At 41.4% G+C, this 27,016-nt stretch overlaps 2 protein-coding genes across 6 annotated transcripts in view; both read left to right on the top strand.

Moving 5' to 3' along the window:
• Positions 1-1,776: 1,776 nt before the first annotated feature.
• On the top strand, positions 1,777-19,628 carry dctn4 (dynactin 4). 3 transcript variants are annotated; one of them, XM_061834253.1, is made up of 14 exons: positions 1,777-2,008; positions 2,665-2,735; positions 2,807-2,985; positions 3,068-3,111; positions 4,320-4,427; positions 7,780-7,800; positions 10,119-10,192; positions 11,252-11,364; positions 12,624-12,733; positions 12,839-12,912; positions 15,377-15,431; positions 15,849-15,956; positions 19,013-19,110; positions 19,186-19,628. In XM_061834253.1, exons 1-14 carry the CDS (start codon positions 1,874-1,876, stop codon positions 19,403-19,405), a joined length of 1,410 nt encoding a protein of 469 aa, XP_061690237.1. In that variant the 5' UTR covers positions 1,777-1,873; the 3' UTR covers positions 19,406-19,628. The 3 variants fall into 3 exon arrangements, with proteins under 3 accessions (XP_061690237.1, XP_061690238.1, XP_061690239.1); XM_061834255.1 differs by lacking the exon at positions 1,777-2,008 and adding an exon at positions 2,169-2,316; XM_061834254.1 differs by lacking the exon at positions 7,780-7,800 and having other exon boundaries at positions 1,780-2,008.
• Positions 19,629-26,009: 6,381 nt separating this feature from the next.
• Positions 26,010-27,016, top strand: part of LOC133508364 (synaptopodin 2-like protein) — a 44,643-nt gene continuing 43,636 nt past the window's right edge. For 2 of the 3 annotated variants that reach the window (XM_061834289.1, XM_061834287.1), the window contains exon 1: positions 26,010-26,185. The gene's annotated coding sequence lies outside the window, so the exon portion shown is untranslated. Of the gene's footprint in view, positions 26,186-26,336; positions 26,426-27,016 lie in introns of those variants that run through there. The other variant, XM_061834288.1, reaches the window with a different exon arrangement.

Genomic DNA, 27,016 nt, shown 5'->3' with positions numbered 1-27,016 from the left:
ATTTTCTTTGCCACTTATCCTCACAAGGGTCGCAGGCAGTGCTGGAGCCTATCCCAGCTGTCAATGGGCAGGAGGCGGAGTACACCCTGAACTGGTTGCCAGCCAATCGCAGGGCACATCTAGACAAACAACCACAATCACACCTAGGGGCAATTTAAAGTGTCCAATTAATGTTGCATGTTTTTGGGATGTGGAAGGAAACCGGAGTACTTGGAGAAAACCCTCGCAGGCACAGGGAGAACATGCAAACCCCACCCAGGCAGGTCTGGGATTGAACCTGGGATCTCAGAACTGTGACGCCAACACTTTCCAGCTGAGCGACCACGCCGGCTGTCGCAATTCATTCATCACAAATTATTGTAGGCAGTATCAACATCAAAAGGTACTCTTAAATGAGAATATGCACAGAGTATCTTGCTTCTTCAAAACCGTTGCATCGTCATTAACGTTCCCTGGTTTATGTTGCACCATGTCTTAAGAAGTCAATTAGGTCAAAACAAAAAAACCCGTTTGAAATTTGTTGAAGAGCATTTGGGTGTTCCACAGGTCCACTGGGGAACATATTATGCGGACAGATGAAACCAAAGTTCAATTGTTTGGTAGAAACACAACAGAATGTGTGGCTGGAAACTGGCCCAGCACACCACCATCAAAACCTCATCCCATCTGTGAAGCACAGTGGCAGCAGCATCATGGTATGGGTGTGCTTTTCTACCGCAGGGCCTGGACAGGTTTCTATCATCAATGGGGAAATCAATTCTCAAGTTTATCAAGATGTTTTGCAGAATAACTTGAGGCCATCTGTTCAACAGTTGAAACTCAAAAGAGTATGGATGTTGGAACAGGACAATCATCCAAACTACTTTACTTCAGTACAACTGGGGAGCAAGGGAGTACTTTGGGCTCCCTGCTGGACAGTCATGGGCCCCACAAATGCTAAGGCCCCTGGGACAGGTGACGATAAATGTAATTCAATAAATGTTTCCTTAATCTTTCTTTCTTTCTTTCTTTCTTTCTTGTAAACAAACACTGAATCAGCACTTCAGGATGTGGGGCGAGGCTTCATTGAAGACAGTGAGATTTTATGAAAATCAGCGAATAATTCAAGAAAATATCTATTCATTTCCATTTTCAACACCGCTCATTGTGGTTAAGGTCATGGGACGCTGGAGAAAAAGATTAAAAAAAAATATGAATCTGCACAAAAAAATAATAAAAGCTCAGCATCTGTCCAACAGTTGAAACTCAAAAGGGGAACGGATTTTGGAACAGGACAATAATCCAAATTACCAGGTACGTTACTTTAGCACAACTGGGGAGCTTGGGAGTACTTTGGTCTCCCTGCTGGACAGCCATGGGCCCCACAAATGCTGAGGGCCCTGGGACGGCTGCCCCCCCCCCCCCCTTGATGAAGTTGGATATGTATTGAAGGGCACTCGAGAAAGAAAAGAGAAAAAAGCACAACTCCCACAGTACCACCACAACCATCCAACTGTGAGCGAGCATGATGCATCTGATAGGTGAAAGCATGACCCACACTGACATGGAGCTGCTAGACGAACTTCAAGAGTCCAGAGCAGTTTTCATGTGTGGTTGTAGGTGGGCCAGAACCACTAACCGTTGCTTTCATGAAATGTGATGTCAGCATAGTTAAGCAGAAATAATAGTTTGCAGAAATTAACTGATTTCACCTAAATTTAAATGGAATAAGTGCCTGTTTATTGTTGTTTGTTTGTTTACCAGCCCCTTCATTTAGTCTTGCAACATCTTTTACATTGGGAATGGTCACCACAAGAGGTCGCCACCTATCTCGGGTTCCACTCTCAGAACAGTCAGCCGCGTCGAGCACAGTGGTCGTGGAAGTCGGGCAGAGATGGCGTCGCTTCTCCAGCCAGATAGAGTCGTCTATCTGGTTCGCGGAGAGAAAAAGATCCGGGCTCCTCTTTCCCAGCTCTATTTCTGCCGGTATTGTACCGAGCTACGATCCCTAGAATGTGTGTCTCACGAGGTACGTTATCGGGTCTTCTCGTTTGAGTTGCTTGTTTGCAGCTTTTTTTTCCTCCCCAGTGGCTTCTGTTGTTAGCTGGCTTGCTAGCCGGTAATGGAGACCTTGGATTGGCTGTATAACCTGCCAATCAAATAATCCCTTCTTTTGATTGGCTATTTACAAGGGCTTCCGTTTATGTCGCCAGCATATTCCACTACGAGCGTTGAAGCTAAACTAGTGTAGCTCTGGCTAATTTTGTTGTTGAGCTCAGTCGTTATTGTTGAAAAATAAAACTGCAGTAACAATTGATGATTGCAGCCCTCAGCCAGGTATTACTTGTCAACAAAGCTTGCTAATTTACCCTCCATTTACGAACACCACGCCCATGAAGGCCAAATTCAGCTTCCTAAGCCTAGTCATCTTTCATTGCTTTTTACGTCAACTAGCTTGACATCTTTGCGGTTTTATTATGAAATTCAAACGAAAGATGTTAGTGTATGTGCCCCTCTCAATTTCGCCTTTTTTGTGTTGTTATAAGCAAGTTTGTAGCTCAGCAATAATGTCTGAATATTCCACAATGATGTTCCCCAAGTATTGTATTGCCAAGTTTGTCGACTAACTGTTTAAATAACACAAATAACTACATTCTTATTCTCACTGTTCCTTCAACAAATCAGGTGGACTCCCATTATTGCCCAAGCTGCTTGGAAAATATGCCATCTGCTGAAGCTAAACTGAAAAAGAACAGGTGAGGTGAACTTGCAGACGATTCCAAAGTGGTTATGTGGGTCATTTATTTTTCAATTATTGTTGTTGCAGGTGTGCCAACTGTTTTGACTGCCCATGTTGCATGCACACACTTTCGACTCGAGCCACTAACATCCCGGCTCCTCTGCCTGATGATCCCACCAAGACTGCTATGAAAAAGGCATACTACCTGGCCTGTGGCTTCTGCCGTTGGACCTCCAGGGATGTAGGAATGGCTGACAAATCAGTGGGTATGTGCTGATTTAATATATAGGTGACTGTGACCATATTTAAAGATTATTTCAATTAATTTTGGATTTCTGTTCATTGCAGCCAGCGGTGGGTGGCAGGAGCCTGAAAACTGTCATAATCAGCGGGTATGCCCCCCCCCCCTTTCCTATTCTTGTGTGTGTGCGGTCATTTATGTTGCCTTGGGTTAATCACATGTTGTAATGGTGTGAATAGATGTCTTTGAATCTTCGTGACTATTGGCCCAATGGCCGCATAGAGTATATCTTTGTACAGAGGAAAATTCTCGGTTGTACACAATTCGCTCTAGGACACTAACCTACCTCGAATTTGTTCATATTGAGAAGCCATTTTTTTCTCCCAAATAGGAAATAACCAAAATGAAATGTATCAGTGATGTAACAAATATTTGGCTGATTTCATTGTATTTTCAGTTTTGGACAGAAAGACATGTGAATGAATTGTGTTGTATTCACGTGATTGTGAAAGAAAAAAAAAAAACATTGAACAGTTGTTCAACTTTCCTGTTTTCCACTTTTTTTGCACCCTGACCTCTACCTATTAGCTACGGCGAGTACAGATAAATACAATGCCTCGCCGTGAAGGCTAACATTTGCTTCATGTCAGCTGTCTACACTATATTCAATGTTCAATTTTAGCATTGACATCCTTAGCTGCCAAACAAACAGTAAAAGAAGTAAAGCAGTATAAAGCAACAAAATAAAATACAAGATTTCAATTGGAGTAGAGAAGTGCATATATCATGACTTTTTATGATTGATTTCAAATTATGCTTCCTTTATGTGGAAGATGGTTGGGACATTTGTTTACATTTCAATCCTTTCTAGTTCTATGTCATGGCAACACAGAGGAATAGTGGTTAGCATGTCTGCTTCACAGTTCTGAGGTTCGGGATTTGGATCTTGGGTTGGTTTACATTTTCCCCCACATGCTTCCATGGATTTTCTCTAGCTACTGTGTGTGCACACTCCACATTCCAAAAATGTGTTGTATTAATTAAAGACTAAGGTTATAATCATATTTCTCTTCCCCCCCCCCAAAAAAAAAAGAGTTAATCCTTCAGATGCTTGCTGAACTGAAGTCTAACAAGAGATCCATGACGTCTTATCAGGCTTATCATGTAACATTTGAGGTGTGGCTGTTAGTTGTAATCTGAATAGATTTATCTATACTTGACGTATATTTGACTTTTGAGGTTCAGCTCGAACTCATACACACACCAATTACTCATTTTTGACACATTGACTTACATTATTTACATAAATTTGCATATCATCTTTCTGTGAACAATAAATGTGACTTTCCCATGCCTCAGATCAACAAGCTGGTTGAGTATTACCAGCAGCTGGCTCATCGAGAGAAGCAGGAGCGAGACAGGAAGAAGCTGGCCAGGAGACGACAGTGCATGCCTCTGGCTTTCTCGGTACTGTACTCTCTTTCCTCTTAGACAGACTTTTAAGTCTGCATTTTTAATCTGTTGGAATGTCACAGAACGTTTGTGTATTGTCTTGCAAAATGTTCTTGTGGAAAGGGATTCATTTGATACATTTGTTTGATCCATAGTTGATATGCTAGTATGTACAGTCTTGCAATATAGGCATACCTTAATGCGCAAAACTCTGTTTTATCAGTCATGTAATTATTTTTCTGCTGCATAAAATCTAGAAAAAAAAAAATTAAATAGCAAATACTCAATTTGATGTCATCACACTTTGGTTATATCCAGTGCTGAACTAATTTGTTTTACCACCAGCTAACGTACGATTTTATGTGACACCTGCCCTTAATGAACCAAAATATAATTTTACTTGTTTGTTGTTGTTAATATACCAGCATGTTGAAGCGCTGCAGCCAAAATGTTTTTTTTTTTGCTAGAATTACTAAAACTGTTTAAATCATTGTTGCTATCCATGAATTTTCACATTTAAAGTTGGATAGGTAATCTGAAAATGTCAACCACGTTTTTGGATGTTAGTAAAGTACTTGCATTATTCAATGGGGAAAAAAATGTTTGAAGGTTTCAATGCTATGCCTGATAAATTTCTGACTGCTTAGAAGTGCAATGCGCCATGTCAAATTTGCATTTATAAAGGTTAATTCAGGTTGCTTTTTGAAATTATTTAACTATCCATCCATCCATCCATCCATCCATCCATTCATTTTCTTAGCCGCTTATCCTCACAAGGGTCGCGGGGAGTGCTAAAGCCTATCCCAACTGTCAATGGGCAGGAGGCAGCGTACACTCTGAACTGGTTGCCAGCCAATCGCAGGGAACATAGAGACAAACAGCCGCACTCACAATCACACCTAGGCGCAATTTAGAGTGTCCAATTAATGTTGCATGTTTTTGGGATGTGGGAGGAAACAAGAGTGCCAGGAGAAAAACCACGCAGGCTCGGCGAGACCTCAGAACTGTGACGCCAACGCTTTCCTGCTGAGCCACCTTGCCGCCGAAATTATTTATTATTAGTTATAAAATGTTAAGAGCTGAGTGGCATGGTGGTGCAACAGGTTAGAGCGTTGGCCTCACATTTCCGAGAACCGGCCCTCAAATCCTGGCCGCACCTCTGTGGAGTTTGCGTCTTCTCCCCGTGGCTGTGTGGGCTTTTTTCCCAGCACTCCGGTATCCTCCCACATCCCAAAGAAATGCACTAATCGGAAATTCTAAATTGCCCTTATGTGTGATTGTGAGTATGACTGGTTATTTATCTCTATGTGCCCTGCGATTGGCTGGCAACCAGTAGAGGGTGTATCCTGCCTTCGGCTCGATGATAGATGGGATAGGCTCCTGCACTCCCGTGACCCTTATGAGGATAAGCAGTTCAGAAAATGCATGGATGGATGTTGAGACCTCACTAAAATTGAAAGAGTCTGCATTAAAGTAGATAATGGTGCTACATGGTCTCTTCTCATTTTCATGTTAGGTTCACTAATAGTTTAGCACTATATATACTGTAGTTGTACTTCAGTGACATTTAGCTCAGAACCATTCTAAGATGCTATGGAGGATAACCAAGTTAACTGTTATATAAAATAAATTCACCAAAAAAAATCAAAGTCTAAAATAAAAAAGAAACAGGTCAACAAATTGTGAAACTATTCTTCAGTCTGCCTTTTGGCTTAAAGCCCGGGTGTCATCCCTATAAACATTCTAAAATAGATATTGTAATGAAAAATACATATAACAGTATTCACTTCAATGTCTATACAGGAAAAAAAAAGTGAGCGGAGAGCGCGTCATCCATGCACAAAGTTGCGCAATTGAGTGTCCCTCAACATCCAAGTGGTCGCCATATTAGTCGCGTCATCTGTCCTTGACGTCATCGTCACTTCCGCCGTTGAAAACTACTACGGAAGCCGGACAACAGAAATATTTGCATTTTTCCGACGCCCCTTCTGACACCGAAGCTCTTTTCAAAAAGGACAACACCACACAACCGAGTGAAGTCACCGGGGCAATATTACACTATTGTTTCGAGCCCTCAGGGCAATTTTACACTATTGTTTCGAGCCATATTCAGATGATATCCGATCACGGTCAAACCGCTTCCTGTCCGATCCACTCCCGCGGCGGAGATGAGCCATCGCGCTCATCGCAGCCGGCCGGTGTGGTTATGACAGAGCCGAGCAGTGCTGCTTTAGTCACAGTCGAGCCGGAGCGCTTTATGTCCGCACGCGACTGAGTAACGCATTCTCGGCTGGGTTCTTCAGAGCCGCCCCTGTCGCAAAGCCCGACGCGCAGCCTTCGCAGAAGCTGTGACCGCCGAACGTGGCGCCTGAGTTTTGGCGCCCGTGGGGGCATATAAGGAAGAGGTGGAGCCTGGCTATGTTGCTTTTAGGGGTATGTTCAAAGTCGCCGTAGTACTCGATGAACACTATCGAGACATTGTTGGCTGGGCGAACCGCACATCGACACATTTCATACGCGGATCTTTTGTTACGTTATGAGAGAGACCGATTGCGTGGTCCGCCCCACACTATTATTATTTTTAGTAGCTGTATGCGCACATCAACACATTTCATACGCGGATCTTTTGCTACGTTATGAGAGAGACCGATTACGTGGTCCGCCCCACACTATTATTATTTCTAGTAGCTGTATGCGCACATCAACACATTTCATACGCGGATCTTTTGCTACGTTATGAGAGAGACCGATTACGTGGTCAAACTTTTTTTTTTTTTTTTTTGAGCTGTATACACACCTACCTGTTATTTGGAACCCACGAAGATCTCGTCCTCTACACCCGTGCAATCCATTTTTCACAACGAACAGGGTCTCTTTCAAACTTATGAAGGGTAATTCCATTCTCCCGAGTGTTCAAGCAATGTCCACCAATGCAATGAGCCGGCATTTTGGCTAACACGAAGGAACAACAAGCTACCTTCCCGGAGGTAAAACTAATGGAAACAAACGAGTCCACTAGGGGGCGCCTCTGCCCTGTACGTCACTTCCTGCTTCTTGTCGAAAACAAATCCCTCAAGAGGATTTTCATGGCGGGAGTTACAAAAAGCTGTATACGTCAAAATCATGTTTTGTGGTGAAAAAACACATGGGACCATATTGGCTGTGGGTTTTTCATTAATAATATACCAAAAAGCATCCGTTTGACGACACTTGAGCTTTAAGTCATGATGTTTTTTTTCCCATTGAAATGCAGCATTGTGTATTGCTGTTGCATGCCACCTAATGTTTGCTTAATCTCTTCACGCCTCTTTATTCTCCCCTTTCCTTTGCTAATGCATCCCGATATTTTGTTTCCGACTCGTACCAGCAACACACTATCCATGTGGTGGTGAGTTGTATTTGACTTTTTGCAGTTTAGTATGTAGGCTTGTCTCATGTGGTAGTGTGTACCTTACATGAATCTTTGTGTGGTGAAATGGTATCCTCAGATTTGGAGCCTTTCTGTGCCAGTTAGTAGGGGAGAAGTGAAATATTAGTGTGAACAGATCACAAGAAGAAAGGATATTATTATTATTTTACATTTTTAAAATCATTTTGAAAAACAATAATACAGGTCGTTCCCACATCCTTTGAAATATGAATAAATATCACATATCCAAGGCAACAGAATAGTCTTCATGGTGAAAAGTAATTTTCTTACAATCCCAATAGTATATATTCAGTGTGTGCACTGCTTGTGACACTTTCCTTTTGTGCCTTCTTTGACTTTTTTGTGTTTTGTCCAAATCTGTTGTCCATTTTGTTTGTTTTTTTTAAATTGGATGTCCTCAAAAATGTGCACTGCACTCTTGACTACAAAAATGTAACTATTTTGGAACACCCTGTAATATATATTTATAGTGGGTGCAGAAAATATGCAGACACCCTTATATTTTTCACTTTTATTTTGTAACCATTTGCTAAAATAATTTCCACCCTGATTAATGTACACACAGCAGCCCATATTGACAGAAAAAAACCAATTGTTGAAGTTTTTGCAGATTTATTTAAAAAGAAAAACTGAAATATCACCCAGCCATAAGTATTGAGACCCTGAGTTAACAGAGCCAGGAGTCCTTTTGGGAATGATGCATCAAATTTTTGACACCTGGATTTGGGGATCCTCTGCCACTCCTTGCAGATCCTCTCCAGTTCTGTCAGGTCGGATGGGGAACTTTAGTGGACAGCCATTTTTAGTTCTCTCCAGAGGTGCTCAATTGGGTTTAAGTCGGGGCTGTGTCAGGGCTATTCAAGAACAGCCACACACTTCTTCTGAAGCCACTCCTTGATTATTTTAGCTGTGTCTGGGTCATTGTCATGTTGGAAGGGGAACTTTAGTCCCAGTCTGAGAAGACTCTGGAGAAGGTTGTCGTCCAGGATATTCCTGTACTTTGCAGCATTCATCTTTCCTTCGATTGCAACCAGTCCTCCTGTCCATGCAGATGAAAAACATCCCCACAGTATGATGCTGCCACCATCGTTCATCACTGGTTGGACTGTATTAGACAGAATCAGATATAATGAGTATGTAACAACACACAAGGAATTTGCCTCCGGCAGTTGCCGCAGCCCTGGTACAACATCCATGTTGAGTACTGAGAAGAAGAACAAACTTAACAAAAACAAAGAACAACATACATTCAATTAATGGGAAACTATTCCTGATAAGAGCCACAGTTGTGCAAAGATGCAGAGTCTTCTAACATTTAGAGCAGGTACAGTGCGTCAGGGCCCGCATTATATCAAGATTATACAGAGTGCCCCTACTCGTTCGCGATTCAGGTGATGAGCAGTGCCTGCTTTTCTCCTCACGTACACACTTACTGGACCACCAGCTCTAGCAAGGGTTGTGGTTATCCCACACTGCTTTCATTTAAGGATTATGGAGGCCACAGTCCTCCTAGGAACCTAAGTGCAGGAGAAATGTTTTTGGTAACCTTGGCCTGATTTGTGCCTTGCCACAATTCTCTCTGAGCCCTCCAGGCAGCTCCTTTGGCCTTATTATTCTCATTTGCTTTGACATGCACTGTGAGCTGTAAGGTCTTATATACAATGTGTGGCTTTCCAAATCAAATCTGATCAGTATAAGCAAACACAGCTCGACTCCAATGAAGGTGGAGAACCAGCTCAAGGATGATCAAAGGAACTGGACAGCATCCAAGTTAAATCAGTGTGTCACAATGAAGAATATTAATACTTATGGCTGTTTGATATTTCAGGTTTTCTTTTTTAAAATACATCTGTAAGGATTGTAACAATTAAAAAAAAAAATCTGTTAATCTGGTGTGCTGTGTGTGTAATAATGAGGGGAAAAATGAACTTAAATGATTTTAGCAAATGGCTGCAATATCAGATTTGAAAAATTAAAGGATGACTAATATTTGCTGATATATGATACTTTATGAAAACATAACTCCGCAGTATAACTTCATCTGATTCTCTCCTGTTATCTTTGGCAGAAAGGTGCTTGTCTCTCTCCTTGTAACTAGTGCTTTTGCCTTTTTTTTGTGACTGTTGTTCTCTACATTGTCAATATCAATTGATACTGTACGCAACACCTTCTCTTATAAGTAGCCTGTAGAGAAAAAAAAACACAAAACTGTAGATTGAGACCTAGTTGTGATGAATAGATCAAATTTGTTGACCCGTTCTTCCTTGGTCGTGTAGGAAAAGTATGGCCTCGGAACACGACTGCAGCGGCAGAGGCCTGGAGCACCCATTTCAACTCTGGCTGGTCTTTCGTGAGTTGCATTTTTCATTAATACGATTAACTGATCGTTCTGACTTGAAGGGACAATCTTTGAATGGCATGGTGACCGCTGTCTGTCACCCTATGCTACATCGTATCATCCATGCTTACAGATTTGACAGTTCCGATCAGCTGCCCTCTGGGTTGCATTCAAGTTGCCCATCTGTTGTATGATTAGGATGAAGTGGCTGCCAATAAAACAATATTTTGACAGGGTTTGATGTCCATGTGAAAATTTTAACTCATAAGTAGATAATAAAACAGATGAAGACCGAGGTGTAAAAAGTGTTATTTTTAAACATTGTTTTATATTGTCTTGCTTGTATTTCTTAAAAAAACAAATTCTATTCACTGTGGACAAATTAAAATGTTTTTTGTTTCTTGAAGTAAACTATGTAAAAATAATTTTAATTCAGTGCCATGAAAAAGCATTGGCCATACGCACAAATTCTTATATTTTAGCATTGTTTCCCCATTTTAAGAACATCAAACAAATGTAACTACCTGGCAAATAGTGAACTTTATATTTTTATTTTAAAATAGTGATTTCATTTATTAAGTAAAAAAAAAAATATTCACCATTACCTAGTCCTGTGTGAATACATAAAGTCTACATTTCAAAACAGCACATTAAGTTCAGCAGGATTCACTTAGATTTATTTGTTTGTTTGTTTGATCTTGAGCAAAGTGGGGGAAAATATGCAAAAATTAAGAATCTGAGAAGGGGGCCAATCATTTTTCACGGCACGGTAAGTGGTAAAAGAAAATTAATTATGAGGAAATGATAGGGAGAGCACAGCACTATAGCGGTGACCATGTCTGCCTCACAGTTCATTGGTTCGGCGTTGAATGTCTGCTCTGTCCTTCCTTTGTGAAGTTTCCCTGTGCTTGTACAGATTCTTTTTTGGTACTCTGGCTTCCTTCCACAAGCCAAAACCCCACCAAAATCAACTGGGATAGGATCCATCATTTTTTATCATAATGAGGAAAAGTAATATCTAGAAGGAAAAGATGGTGGGAAATATTTAGAACTGGACATCTTGCTTTTCAGCCTCAAAGAGGGAGAGGACCAGCGGGAGATAACCATTGAGCCTGCCCAGGCTCTTGATGAGGTGGAGCCGCTTCCTGAAGATTGCTACACCAGGCCCATCTGTTTGCCTGAGGGTAAATATTTCTATTCAGTAATGTTTTTACGATTCTCTCATTGTTTTGTTCCACTTACTGGAACCTGATTTTAGACAAAATCATACAAAAAAATAACACCCCGTCCTACCTGCCATCAACTCTGCTTGGGCTGTTGTATATCTGACTTTACCAATTGAAGGCAATGTGAAAATATAGTATCAATCTTACTGAATGCAAGAAAGACATCAAACTTTGAGTGAAAGTTGTGGGTTATTCAAAACAATGGAGACCATAAATACTAAAAACATGCATACAAAGCAACCAAAACCGGTTGAGAGGAAAAAAGGTTTAATGGTTTAAACTGTCCTGATGTCAGTGCCATATGAGATCGTTGGGAAAAGCTGAAATTTGCCATGTGTGAAAGAAGTCATGCAAGCATTCAAGTACAGTACTTTAATACTACTGCAACTGAAGGTTAGGGGGAAAAATACTGTGACATGCAAGAAGCTTAAAGATTGCTTCACATAGACTGTTTGGAGGCAGTTGTCCTTCCTAAATGGTTAGCAACAAAATATTAAGAAAAGATGCCCTTATCTTTAACTTATTTGAAATTACTACATTTGATACAAATTTGGAATGTCATTCAAAGATGTAGCGCACAAACAAAGTTTGGGAGGAAGTAATGTGAAGTATTTTGAGTTTCTTAGATTTCTGCATAAATTGGTGATAAAATGTGATCTCGTATAAATCAGTGAGTTCCAAGAGCCAAGGCACATATTTTACAATTGAAAAATCCCATCCCACACCAACAAAAGTAAATGTCACAAAAAATGGATAGAATAATTACTGTATGTACTTCCTGCCATCTAATGTGCCTCACTGGCATAAATAGGTTAATAAAGATACATTTCTTTGAAATAAATATTTTTGTTTGAGCAATTATGTAAAATTGGATAATTTACCACAGCACACCTGAAGAGCGCTCAAGGCACACTGTTTGGGAATCACTGATCTAAATCACAAGCAGGAATCTAGAAAATAAACATTCTGAGCAAAATATTTTGGTGCGCTATTTGTCTAAGCAGGCTGTTCAAGCTTGTGATTTAGATGAACAGACCACATTTAATGATGCATTTTGGTGCCCGAACAGTACATTATTAGTCAAGGTGGAAATAGGTGTAGTCCGCCTATGGACCAAAGTTAGCTGGTATTGGCTTTGGCACTCCCGCGACCCTTGTGAGGATAACCGGCTTGGAAAATGGATGGATGATCCATCATCAATTATTTCCTCTTCCTAGTGACCAGGCTGCGCCAGCGACTCCTGCAACCTGACATCCAGCCTGCAGGAGCCTCGCAGCTGCACCCGCGGCACAAACATCTCCTGATGAAACGCTCGCTTCGCTGCAGGGTCAGTCAGCAATGCTCCGGTTCATTATTTCAGATAAAACATTAAGATTGTCCTTACTTTAATGGTAATGCTTTGGATTTGTTTTTCTTCATTTGGTCTCCTCAGAAATGTGAGCACAACCTGAGCAAACCCGAATTCAATCCGACTTCAATCAAGTTCAAAATTCAACTGGTGGCTGTGTGAGTCTCAGCAGTCAGACATATTAATTCATCGTGTACTCATCATACCACTGCGCTCACCTGCAGTGTCTAATAAGATTTCACAAACAAGCTATTATCCTTTTATGAACCCCAGTTCCAATCAAGTTGTGACATTGTGAAAAACGTGAATGAAAACAAAATACAATGATTTGCAAATCCTTTTCAACCTATATTTAATTGAATATGCTGCAAAGACAAGATATTTAATGTTCAAACTGATAATAATAATAATTATTGTTTATTTTTTGCCAATATTTACACATTTTTAATTTGATGCTTGCAACGTGTTCCCAAAAAACGCTGGAATTGGATTTGGGGTTTGTAAGTGTTGCAGATGTACACTAATATTTTGGCTGGTATACACAGGATTTTTTGTAGCAGTGAAGCTCTTGTTTAATACCATTGCAGCATATTGTACTTTAATGATTTTGGCACATGCTTAGAGTATATATTATATGTATTGGGTGTTGGTCTTTGGAAATTACCAGGGCTGTTCCTGATCTGCTCTTTGTCTAGTCCAGGGCTGGGCAACTGCATGTGACCCCTGAACTAATTTTAAACATTATCGAAAACACCTCCTCCACCATTACATGACCAGTTTGAAGTTGTTGTTCCACTATTCAACAGCAGAGGGCAGACATCGCTTGGTAGGCCTTCATCAGGTTGTTCCCCATTAGAGAAGAAAAATCTAGATACCCAGAAGCCATGGTTGAGTTTGTGGTGCCGGTAAATCGCTCAAGAAAGCGGCAACTCTTACAACACAGAAAAGAAGTACGAACAGTCACACCAGTACATTACACAGATGGCAAGCTTTTCCTGGTGCTTCTGATTAACATGAATTAAACATAATACTTAATTAAGAAATTCAATGAACAACAGATAACATAAAACCACTGATAAGACAATGATCAATGTCCTCATTATGGAAAGGTTTCAGCACTACATGTGGCATGCATGCTGATTTGCTCACTTTTCTCAACAAAAGTACATCATTTTGGTTTTCCTTCACAAGAACTGTTGTCTTGTGTGTCCTCCAAAAACTTGGACATATTTAACGCTGTTAAGAGCTGCAAAAAGTATAGTGGACCAGCAGCATTTGTGACCACAGACAAGAAGAGAAGTCCAGATATGGCAGCGTGAAGTAGCAGCATGACGGCCATATAGGCAGGGGCGACCTTCCCATCAAAGGCAATGTCATAGACCTTTCTCATTTCTCAATTGATAAGCATGAGGTTTACATTGTTGTCAATCCCAAAGCATCTGCCATCAGTATAGAATATTAGGGATTTTGAATGACATTGAGTAACGTAGTGTAATATTAAAATGTCTATTTTGGTTAAAAAAAAAAAAAAGTGAAGTGAGCTGTTGCACTTAATATTGGTTTTCTGTTCAGAAGTTTTGTGCCATCTTTGAGTGGTAATTTTTATGTCAAAGAGACATTTGCACTGGAAAAAAAACCCTCACAGTATGTGGTTATTTTGTTGTTTGCATCACTTTATCCATATATATTATTATCTATATATCTATATTATCTGTATAGAACTTCGTAATGTTTTACAATGATAAAAACAAAATATAAAAAAAATGTGAGGAAGAAAGCAAGCTCTTGTATCCCCACAATTGCAAACACACACACACACACACACACACACGCACACACCCATTACATTTTGGTTAATATTGTAGAGGTCTTGCAAGGCACTTGGTGTTCAGGTGAGGAATGACAACCTGTGTGAAGCATTCACTGCAAGGTGACACAGCCTGCAACTTCAGAGAATCCCATCAGAGAGACCACCGTGACCCGAATAGACTAGTATGGAGTCTCCCAGTTCCGGGAAAACTGGAGGATGACATCACCATGGGCAATCCGAACACACCTCCTATCATGGACACTCCCATGAAGAGATACTGTTGTTGTTGACTAGTGGAATCTGTTATATGCACACTTTTTGTCTATATTTAAAATGTTTAGTTCGTCATGCATCTAGTTAGGAAGTGTACGATCCGATGTTGCCCCCTGGTAGCGCTGGTGAAAAAGCATTTGTTGCCTGTCTCTTTTCGAGGGTGTGGTGATTTTTGGTCATCATAGAAGTACCGTATTTTATCGCACTATAAGGCGCACCTAAAAGCCTTCAATTTTCTTAAAAGCCGACGGTGCGCCTTATATGTGGATCAATATTGAGCCTTTAGTGCAACTCCATCTAATGGATGCATAACGTAACCCCAGCATCTACTGTAGCGTCTATTCTATGCGCCTTATATATGAAAAAAAAAGTCTTAAAATATGCCATTCATACGGTACTTGTATTTGGAATTTTACCATGGGCTTCTGTCTTTAAATTGCTTTCAATTGTTTGTTGTGTTTCTATTTTCAGTCCTTTTGTATTTTTTGGAAGTGTTTTAATCATGACCTATAAACATAGTTCTGTTTTTCCTCCTGTAGGAGTTACATCCCTGAAGTGAGAATTATGTCCATTCCAAATCTGCGCTACATGAAGGTCAGTCTGTCGAATGAGATTTTTGAAAGCGGTTAAATGGGCTTCACTTCTATTAATCATTTATAGTGTACGTGTTTGCTGGGTGGCACAGTCAGCTTGTCATTAGCTTCTTTGCGTCCCCGTGCTTGAGTGGGTTTTCCCAGGGTACTCCACCTTCGGCCCACATTCCAAAATATACAGGTTATGTTATTTAAAGATGACATATTGTCACTGGGTGTGAAGGTGAGTATGAATGGTTGTCCACATGTGCCTCACAATTGGTTGTTCTGCTTGTTGTAATGTCTAATTCCAGTGTTGATTGCTAAGTGTGTTCAAAAAACACGAATATTAATTAAATCTCGGTTGCACAGAAAACCCATGAGTGTTTCTATCCAGCACAAGTGATGAGTTGAACCTTTCATTTTCTTATCCCTTTAGGAGAGCCAAGTTCTGCTGACCCTGACCAACCCAGTGGAGAACGTCACCCACGTCACACTGGTTTCTTGCGATGAGGAAGATCCCGATGACATCAACAGCACCGCTGGGGTAATTACAGCAGGCCCTCCCTCAGGACCGTTTTATCATGTCTTTACATCACATAAAGCATTACGAGTTCCTGTTAAGGTTCTTGGAAAAATTGCAGGCTCCCTTCTCTTGTGCTGTACGTGTTGATTAAACACAATTTTAGTTTAAGTAAAAACAGGAAGTATAGATAAAAATACAACAGCCAACCTGCTGTGATTGACATGTATTTTCAGGCATCTTTTAAAAAAAAAATCTCATGTGTGTCTGAAATGAATTACTCATGCTAACATCAGCATTTTTTTTTTTAATGTGCAGCGGTCACACACAATAGCAAAAGACACATAGATAACAATTAGGGCTTTGAATACAATGAAAGTCATTGCCTATCATTTCACTTTTCAATATTGTCATGGGAAAAAAAAAAGTAAATTGTTGTAAAAAGCAGGACTATTTTAATCATAGGAAGTCACAAAGCACATGATGTGACTTCCTGCTTGAAATGTGAACAAGGTGGTCACTGCCGCCATCTTACCCTGGCCATTTGGACCTGACCGGATTCATCTCGCACCAAGTCATGTCAGTTTGTGCTCCATTTGTCAGCTGTCACAGGCCCAGTGACCGGCATCACGATTCCTTCCGAGGACGGTCCGTCGAGTCGCATGTCGCGGGCGACCGCGCCGAAGCCCGGCCCGGACGGCCCACCTCGACAGCCTGTTTGTCTTGGCCTCTTTTAGTGATGAAGTCACAGGCTCTGACTAAATAAGTCACAGCTCTTGGCCAAAACAAGCGCGTGACCCATTTTCAGTCGCATTGCAGCCAAAGTGACTGTGCAGTTGTCAGTCAGATTCATTTGATATTCAAACACCTGGAGGGCCTCCTGCTTGACTGCTTACATTGACCAGCTCTTCCAAAAATAAAGAGTTGGGGGGAGACACTTGGCTCACCTGTAGGTGTGATATGATGTTGCTGACCTATGCAATCTACTAGTTTGCTCATGACTCAGCAGGTGAATTGTTCATTTTCATGCTGGGAGACGACGCAGAAACATCAGTCATCACGTCGAGTCTTCGCAAACTCCAGTCAACTCCACACTGGGAAGGGATGTTGTTTTACAATTATTAGGGATTCATAGAGGCTACCATGGTGAAATAGTGGATTGCGCATCTACAGTTGAAGCCAGAAGTTTCCATAAAGTGTGCAAAAACACACTTCATTTTTTGTCTCACTGTCTGAAAACAAATCAGACTAAACGTCAAGCCAAGTCATCAGTACTAAGAAGATGTATGTAAAGCTTTGACCTCTAAGAAAATATCAAATACTCTGAAGAAATTCTCTTTGATTGTGGCATTTAACAGAATTAAATAATTTTAGTGGTACTGATTGACCTGAAAGAAGAGAGGTTTAGCCTGATTCGACCTCAAACAGTGAGGGAAAAAAAATGAAATGTGCTTTTTTTGCACAGTGTATTTAAACTTCTGGCTTCAACTGTACCTCACATTTCCGAGGTATCAGTTCAAGTCTGTGTTGGGCTTCCTGTGTGGACTTTGCGTGTTTTCCTTGCGCTTGTGTGGGTTTTTAATCTAGGTACTATGGCTTCCTCCCACATTCCAGAAAATGCATGTTCAGTTCGCGGAACAGTAAATCACTTAATCAGTGTGTCCCAAAGAATCTTGATTGCGCCAAGCCACACAATCCACTGCAAAGCACTTCACCAAAAATAATGTTTCTCAAATAACGGTCATCACATCTCAAATTACTAACAAATGCACGTACTCTGTGTGAAATCTTGTCCCGTTTTGTTGAACGCAAAGCTGACATTCTTGCAGGAATGAAAGACTCACACGGAGATGATCTTTAACAGCACCGCGCCTCTTTTTAGTTTTTATGGCCGTCGTGCTGCCAGGCGTGTACACAGAGTAATTGTACCTTCTCCTATCTAGTGGAAGGGCATTCAGTTGTTCTGCCTGTCACTATTTATTGCAGGCATGGATAGATGAACCCAGATACACTATTTGGAGAAAATAATTTTTGAACCGGTGAAGTGAAATTAATTTCCCACGGCATACCCGATGATGTCTCATGACACGCTGTTGTGTTTATTTGGATCCCATTAAAATGGCTCGTGTTAGTAACGGTGCTTAGGTCTCAACCTTGAGCGAAACATTTTATCTTAATGACATGATTTTTTTTTTTTTTTGTCTCTTCAGGTGTCATTTCATAGTTGGTTTAATACGAACAGCAGGTGGCGGTAGTGCCCGTTTTGCGGGACATCGATAAAATTCTAAAAACTGGCTCCAGTCTATTGAAAAAAAATATATATAATACATTAATACCCCTGACAGTATCATTGGTTTTACTCCAAATTTTATGTCACTAAAGAACATCCTGCATTTAGAGGTATTTCTCTTAATTGGCCCAGAAATGATTGATTTACTCCAAATAATATAATCTTTTTTCATTTATCCATGCCAGCGACGTACAGTGACAAGCAGAACAGTTAAATTGCCTTGCACTAGATGGAAGAAGGTAACTTGTTGGCATTCATGCAACTAAATGTATGTTGTACATTACATTTTAAATTAAAAACAACCAAGAACAGAAAATAATTGTTACATAAATTTCCGCAGAAAAGCAAATAAGACAAAATAAAAGCCAAACATTTTAAAAAGTAGTAGAAATCCTCTGAATAGTCACGAACAAATGTGATGGTGTAATTGTTTGGCTTGTTTTTTGACACTTTTTATCTTTAAAAATGTGTGCCTTGACGCAATAAACAGATAATTGGAAGATGCTCACTTTGACCTTTGACATTGCATTTATGTACACGCTCGGCTTTGTTCAGCCCCCCCCCGATGAATCATAACCAGGAGAATTTACAATGATATATCTTCTCTCCAGATGCGTTTTCATTTAATCTCTTAACTCCACGACCTCAAAATCTAATTAGTTTTGGAGTTGGAGACATGCGTTTAGGCAGTTGTAAAATTGAATCGGGAGGGAAAGGATAAAGATGAGGCTCCCGGGCGACCTTGTTTAAGACTTGAGGATTGAGTGTTTGGCTGGTGTTTGTCTTGAAGGTCATTGTGCCCCGTAAGGAGTTGCTTTTGGCAGGGAAGGATGCCGCCGCCGAGTATGATGAATTGGCCGAACCTCAGGACTTCCAAGATGACCCCGAGTGAGTATCTTACACACACATGCTCTGACACAGAGAATCCCAACTTTTCGCCACCTCATCCGGTCTCCTCCCCAGCGTTGTTGCCTTCCGGAAATCCAACAAGATTGGTTTCTTCATCAAAGTGATCCCCCGCAAAGAGGACGACGCGGATGTCACCGTTTCATTTAAGATCCGGCACGACTTCCGGAACCTCACCGCTCCCCTCAGGCCCAGCGAGGAGGGCACCGACGCCTCCGCGGAGCCCATTTGGCTGACCCACCACGTCGAGCTAAGGCTGGGACCGCTTGTTCCTTGAACCCGTTGACCCAGCATTTGAAATCGCTTCTTTTCTGCTTTTTAGGAACAAACAGTCAACATTAGCTGACTGTTGATGACGATTGCAAAGGGGTGGAAAATTTCCCCCAAATATCCATGGGAAGTTGAGATGTGGAATTCTGAAAAATTTCTAAATTGGAAACTTTGCCTGGGAATCAACTTGGAAAAACTTCCAAGCATCTTTTTTTTTTTTTTTTGTTTTGTCATAAAATGACATTCATGCAAAATTGGTAGTGCTTCGTTTTGAGTCCTTTTAATTTCTCAATTTTTTTTCCCCACTTCACTCGAGTGGTGGTATTTCTGAAGATAGTTTGTGACTAAAATATTTGCTTCAAACACAAAGCAAAAAATTGACAGCTCGTGAGAAAATGTGGGAGAACTTAATTTTGGGAGCTTGCATGAAATCCAGTTGTTTTAGTCAATATTAAGCTAAAATGTTTCATATGAAGAATCAGCCTTCAATTTAGTAATTTACTAATTCACATTTATTCCTATAAATTGCTGTGGAAAGTTTCCAATTTGGGAAATTCCCAGAATTTTGCAGCCCCACCACTGACACAATTTGGGTTTATTTTGCTTTTGGGCCCTGGCTGCATTATCAGCAGCAATTCATCTTACTTAACTACACATGTACAAACTGATAAGAATATCATATCCAACTTTGTATAGTCAAGTACTATATACAATCCCAACGGAACAGGAGACTGCTCTTTTTTTTTCCCCCTTCAAATATAAATTTTCCTTTATGGTTCAAGGCAACAATTTATCGCGAAGCTGCTTGCAGTGATGCTGAGATGTGTAAAACGGCAACAGGATTGAATTTACTTGAAAATTGGCGGCATAAAAGATGAGCGGAAGACGAAATTGAATCGGAACAATCCATCTCTCTCTCACACACACACACACACACACGTGATGGTGCACGCGTAGCTTCCTCAGACTGTAGTGTTGCAGTAACCTGCATGGCTCATGAATAATAAATACTGTATTACAACTGTCATTGCACACATGCCTGTGTACGCTGCTTTGTTCTTTGGTAAATGGAGAACTAACTGTTGACACTACGAAACGCTCTTGTAGTTTTACAGTATGACTTGCCTTTGAGCTATACTGTTTGATTTGCTGTCTCATGTTGTAAGATGCTGTCACTTTCGGTTCCAATTTGTAGCCTTGGTAAAATGAAGCGTAAAAATAAGTGCGTAATCATCAGTTATACCCAATAAAACGTTATACTGAAACAATCGGCAGTTTGTGCAATGTTTATGTACTGATGAGGAAAACACCAAAACCCATTTGGATGGATCAAGATCTTTAGATCAAAACAAGGATTTTCTTTTTTTGTTTTGTTTTGTTTTGTTTATTCATAAAGAGAATGGATGTATATTTTCAAAGCTCGAGCAGACCCACACGTTGAGGGCAACAATCGTCGTGGGCTTGTCGCACAGGGGAGAGTAGTAGAGAGTTTCAAGTGTCCTATGAGGAAAAAAGTGAAGTTTGTTAGTCACCAAGTCATGTTTTGACATCAGTCACATTTGATTATGAGGTTTGTTTTACTACACGTATTTGCCATCTCTTATTTTTTTTTAATTAACCACACAAGAGTACTGTATATCACATTGCAGCTTGGATGAATGTTAATGGTATGCGTTTGTGTGTGTCTCTATCTCATTTATATAAAATAATCAATTCACAAAATTTTTACCATGAACACCAATAAAGTAACAAGTACCCGATTTTTGTGGTCGTGACTACGATTTCCCTTTTCTTCCCGCTAGATGACGCTGCCGGCCGTCTTTCACGCTCTCTTGCTCCAAGGTAAGCGGGTGAGGCAGTTTTTAATTTACATTTTTATCCCCCCTCTCCATCCGAAAGCGCGCTCCGGCGGCAGATCCGCTTGGTTGGCGCTCACGATGCATCGCTCCAGCCGCACATCTGCGCGCTGATGTTTAACAAGAAGCCAAGCAAGACCAAACGTTATCTGGAGATGAAATATCGTCGCCAACAGTGGGCTCAGAGGGGAAATAATGCTATTTTACACAGGGGACAGCTTATAGGCTATAATGCAGTTCAGCTATTTGACGGCGGTCTGCTCTGTAAACAGTGGCTCTCCATCTGGGTAATAAAGCCATGATTTTCTTTTTATCTCCAGCAGACATAAACAGCTTAGAGAAGAGCGCCTATACGGCACCCCTGAAAACGAGCTCATAAAATCGTCCCAGAAGTGGATCTTTGCCGCAGAAACGGCACAGACGCCCATTAAAATTCGCTTCCAGAATTCTTGTGCTGTTCCGTACCTGCAGTGGCCGCTGCCACGTGACTGGCACGCCATATTTCCTTACAAAAAAAAAAGAAAAAAAAATGGACGCACTTAACTATGCTAAGATATTCTTCGCCACGGCCATAATTCAGGCGAGATCAACACGAATGGCAAATGACCCGGACTTGTGAGTACGCGCTCATCACGTGGCAGACTCATGAATAAATCGAGCCGCATCAAGGCCCACAATACACGGTACACACTTCAATGTTGTACTTTTTTGATGTTGTTGGGGATATTGCTCCGACACTGATGGGACCCTCGAAATAATCATTGACTATATCTCTCTCAACCAGATACGTGTGACTCCGACTTGACATTTACTGTATCGCCCCACTAAAATGTGTACAGCCCCAAGTACTGTAACCTCTGTTTACAGCAAGCAAGGAAGGCCCTTGGGAAATTTCAAGTCAGACAATTTCTGATCCTATCACCACCACAAGAATACGGCGCACTGTGCACGGTGCTGATTTCCAACCTTATCTTCTATCTTGCTTTTAACACATCCAAGATTAGTTTACAATATAGATTTATTGTCCTTTCCCTCCGCCTCAAGATCCTCACCCTGTCATCCTATTTTCTTTATGTTGGCATTTAGTCTAATCAGCACTGACTGAAAAAAAAAGAACTAAAACGACCCGTGTACATTTTACAGGGATTAGTAATGAATATCACAGCTGCGACATCACTCGGGGCCGTTGATATCTTTTCCCCGCTCATTTTTTTTTTCTTTTTGGGCCTTATTTAGCAAAAGGGAATGAGCCGGCCTCGGCCAGATGTCAAATTCCTCACTGCATCACAAGTGGGACCTTTTCCACAGTTACATCATGGTCCACCCTGCCAGGAAGTCAACCACAGAAGAAGATTGACATTGGTTGGAAAAAAAAAAAAAAAAAGAAGGGGGAAAAAGCCACAGCCCAGGAAAGAGCTTTTGCAATCCTCTTCATTCACTTTAAAGTTTAAGCCCGCGTTTCATGTCCATTCTGTTTGGAAATCAAGTGTACATATCGGCGTAGAAGGTGGATGGAAAAAAAGCGTGTGGAACATATTATTTGGGAGGTTTTCACATAAAAGAAAAGAAAATGACCGAGACTTTCAAGCTCTGATTAATCCCCCATTTGTGCTCAGCGTCCATCATTTGCTTCATTAGAGTTCGTTATTAACGATGGTACCCAAAAGCCTCCTAAGACCGGCGCCCATTTGTTGTTTTTTTTTTTTCCCTCCATTTCCTCTCACTTTCATCCTCGCAAAGCATCCCTGAAGCTGGAGCTTGTTGGGAATGTTGACTTTGGACTCCCGAGTCGGAGAAAGATCACAACCCCGCCGGTGCTGGCCCGCCTCCGCCGACAATCCGAGACGCTCGCTGAGGGCTTTCATTTGCTATTTGCTCAATTGATCACCGGGTGAATTACACGTGTCGCCGCCCCCCCACCGAGCCGAGGTCACCGTCTCAAATTGGAGTCACCGGAGAGAGGAAATTTTCTGTTTGCGCAATCCGCTCCTTCACTCACAAGAAATACAAACAAGAAGTGAAATCACGGACGTGGCGTGTTAGTCAAATTTAGAACCGGGGCAGTTTCTGACCTCAGCACCGCAAGCGCTTTGCTTAAGCCTTTGGGTGCGTATAAATCACATTTCTATCCATTTTAGTTTTGCAAACTCACATCAATTTGAGGGCACGCAGAAAGTTTTTAAATCCAATGCGTTGGCGCTGCCCATGCCATCCGAACACCACCTCCAGCGTGTTTATCTCATGATGAGGTCCGCTTTGGATCGTGACCTGTTCTGTTCAGCTTGATTCAAAGTGTGCAAGGGAGAAAATGCAACATCCATTCCGTCTTTTATTTTGTGTAGCTTGGCCTCGTTAGGGTTCAAAGGTCAGCTCAAGAACGTCAAGCGGTGGGGTGCACGGTGTCGGTGTAATTCTTGCTTATTGGTGCTATCAAGAGGGGAGGCCTACACCCGGGATTGGTCACTGCTCAGTCTCAGGGTGTGTTTAGAAAAGGAGTCAGCTGGAGTAGATGTTAACGTTGGGTTTGCACCTTATTGCAAAACCAAAAAAAAAAAAAAGTGGTGAAACATGCATGATTTCTCAGGTCACAAGCAAACATTGCGCATACCTTCTGCTAAGATGAGTTCGTTTTTAAAAATGATTTATGGTTGTCCCCAGCAAAACAATATATTAGAGCTAAATCAAGCTTTTTTTTTTCTTCTCCATAAAGCTTTGGCCTCTGTAATTATGGGTCATTTTCACTGCGCTATGTGTATTGAGTCACGCTTATCACACCACAGCTTGAACTTCCTAGAACACTTTGGCCGTCTGCGCACCGACATATAATTTGAGTCGGGAGGCATTCGGCGCTGGAACACAAAACGGCACGTAGATATTTGTATCAGCATGCACGCTGAAACGAGACTCCCCTTGACATTTCTAGAAAAGTGTCACGCATACGAAGCGAGCGCAGAAAAAAAGGATAATTGATGGCGAGGAAAGGACGGCCCGGTGTGATTAACAAACATCCCCTTACGTGATTGTGATTGTATCCCTCGCAACAAAGCGAGTTCCGTAAAAGAGGATTTCAATTGGGGCTCAAATTGGTCTTGGTCCAATTGTTTCTTTGGGGGCGGCAAAGGCAGAGCTGGACCTCTCCTGGCCAGCGAGACCCCCCCCCCCCCTCCGTCTTCTTTCGGGGCCCCCCCTGAAAGCGAAGACGCAGGTGCAAGCCAAGTGAGGGATAGCAGCCAAAGAGGCCCCACATGACCCCCACCCCCTCCACCCCAACACCACAAATACAGTATTTCCTCCTCGTCCCATCTCGCCCGAGAGAGTGCCGTTAAATCAATACATGAATATTAATTTTTGCTCAATAGAGCAATGTGAAATGCAGCACCGGAGACACCATTTGCGGCGCACGCTGCAAGTCGCAATAAGAAAGATGAAGCGCAACTGGAGCAGCGTTGTTGTGGTAAAACATGTCTTCTATTTGTTGGACTACTACACAGTACAGTACGTGGTTTCTGTTTAAAGAAGACAAGTGATGCTTTGTTTTCACAATTTGAAAGAGGTTGATTCATTCCAGTGGTGGCAAGTAACTAAATGCAAATGCTTTGGTACTGTACTCAGACCAAAGAATGACTTTACTTTACTGGATGGTTCAGATGGAACGTTCTTCTCCTCGCTTTGTTCAAATAAGCATTGTTACTTTTTTTCAACCTCCGGAGATGACGACGTGCCATAAAACAGACGTAAATAAAAGAGGGGGTTGGGATCTGGATTGATTGGACTGATTGAGATCTTGGGGACAGGGAGGAACAACAAAGCCAGAGAAGCAAGATATTCCCCACCAGTGGCCTTGTTTAAGGAAGTTGTCATGGTTACCTCGTTATTTTACCATTTAGCATATACAAATAATTTTGGTCATCCTAAATGACCTCAAACTGGAAAGGTTTAGTTTGTTTTCATTTCCGACTGAGATGAAAAAAAAGACTTTTTGAAAAATGTACGGGTGCTAGCAAAAAAAGTTGCGGGTGTGATTAGGGATGGAATCTCAAGACCTTAAAATAACTTACTGGATTAATATAACATAACTGTAAATTCAAAATAAAATAAAGAAATACGTAATTAAAATAGAAAACAAAAATTTCAAACTCAGAAATGATCATTTCCAATATTAGAAGAACATGATATAAAACAGTATTTGAAAGTTTTCATCAATAAAAATTCTTGATCTGACAAACTTTATCCGAATAAAAGTAAAATTCACTGGCCTGTCAAGGAATAAACATGAACGGTCTATACCCAAAATGTTTTGAAAATGCTGAAAGTTTAGTTCAACATAATCAGCGTTAGTGGCAACAACCTACATACATTGTAACAAACATTCCTGTCGGCAACCGTGATGGATTGATGTGTGTGTGCGGGAGCGGGGGAGCACGCATCGCCGCGATTGCAGTAAATAGGAGGCCGGCTTGCTGGAACGCGCCTTTATGTGCGTGGGCCCGACGTATTGGCCACGTCTGAATCAAGTGACAAGGATGGATGATAACCTAACGTCTTTTTTTGGGAGTGAGCACGTCGTCACATTGCCTCGCGATCGACGCAATGAGCATCCCTGGTGTAACTGAATTTCCTTTGAGATGGTTCATGATGTTGATGACTTTCGGCGTAAATGCGCGTGCAGTATGTGAAGCAGCTCTGAACATGCGCTTTCGGCCGAACTCCGCACATGCTCAGTACGGTTAACTTGCGTTTCCTGTTTCCGGTGAATGAGCAGACTTATTTAGTTAACAACGTTTATGAAATAAACATGTAAATTAATGTCGAGACTACACAAAATAAGCAACGTCTTTCAATAACTAGTTTTTTCTACTCGTAACAAATTTTACATGCGTGATTTTTCATGCTCGACTGCAGATGTGCGAGCACGGCCGCGCTCGTCAAATGTGAGTGACTGCAACTGTATGTTCATATTATATAAGGGTAGTGAAGAAATGGGTACAAGCGGGGTGGAACAGTTGGCGGAAGGTGTCTGGTGTTCTATGTGACAGAAGAGTTTCCGCTAGGATGAAGAGCAAACTTTATACAACAGTGGTGAGGCCGGCCATGATGTACGGATTAGAGACGGTGGCACTGAAGAAATAACAGGAAGCAGAACTGGAGGTGGCAGAAATGAAGATGCTGAGGTACTCGCTCCGAGTGAGCAGGTTCGATAGGATTAGAAACGAGCTCATTAGAGGGACAGCGAAAGTGGGATGTTTTGGAGACAAGGTTGGAGAGAGCAGACTTTGACGGTTTGGACATGTTCAGAGGTGAGAAAGTGAGTATATTGGAGAAGGGTGGTAAGGATGGAGCTGCCAGGCAAAAGAGCGAGAGGAAGACCAAAGAGAAGGTTGATAGATGTGGGGAGAGAGGACATGAGGACAGTGGGTGTTCGAGAGGAAGATGAACGAGATTGACTTAGATGGAAAAAGATGACACGCTGTGGCAAACCCTAACAGAACAAGCTGAAAGAAAAAGAAGAAGAAGTTCATATTATACAAAAATGATTTTTATCTCACACGAGCCAGACTTAGAGATTCATGATGTGTTGCCCGTGTCATCCGGAAAGTGAGGTTTCGTCGCCTTTTATTTGCATAATGATTCATCTCGCACCCACAGATGGGAGTGATGCAATGATTTAAAAATGCATCGGCGGAATTAATGAGCACATCGTGTGTAAAAGTGTGCGCAGCTCCCCTCCCTTAGAAGGTTCCGGTGGGAATTGGCGCTGACAT

This window comes from Syngnathoides biaculeatus, chromosome 11 (assembly GCF_019802595.1).
Source record: "Syngnathoides biaculeatus isolate LvHL_M chromosome 11, ASM1980259v1, whole genome shotgun sequence".
Lineage (NCBI taxonomy): Eukaryota > Metazoa > Chordata > Actinopteri > Syngnathiformes > Syngnathidae > Syngnathoides > Syngnathoides biaculeatus.
The sequence above is the reverse complement of the archived record's forward strand: the minus strand, read 5'-3'. Positions and strand labels throughout refer to the sequence as shown.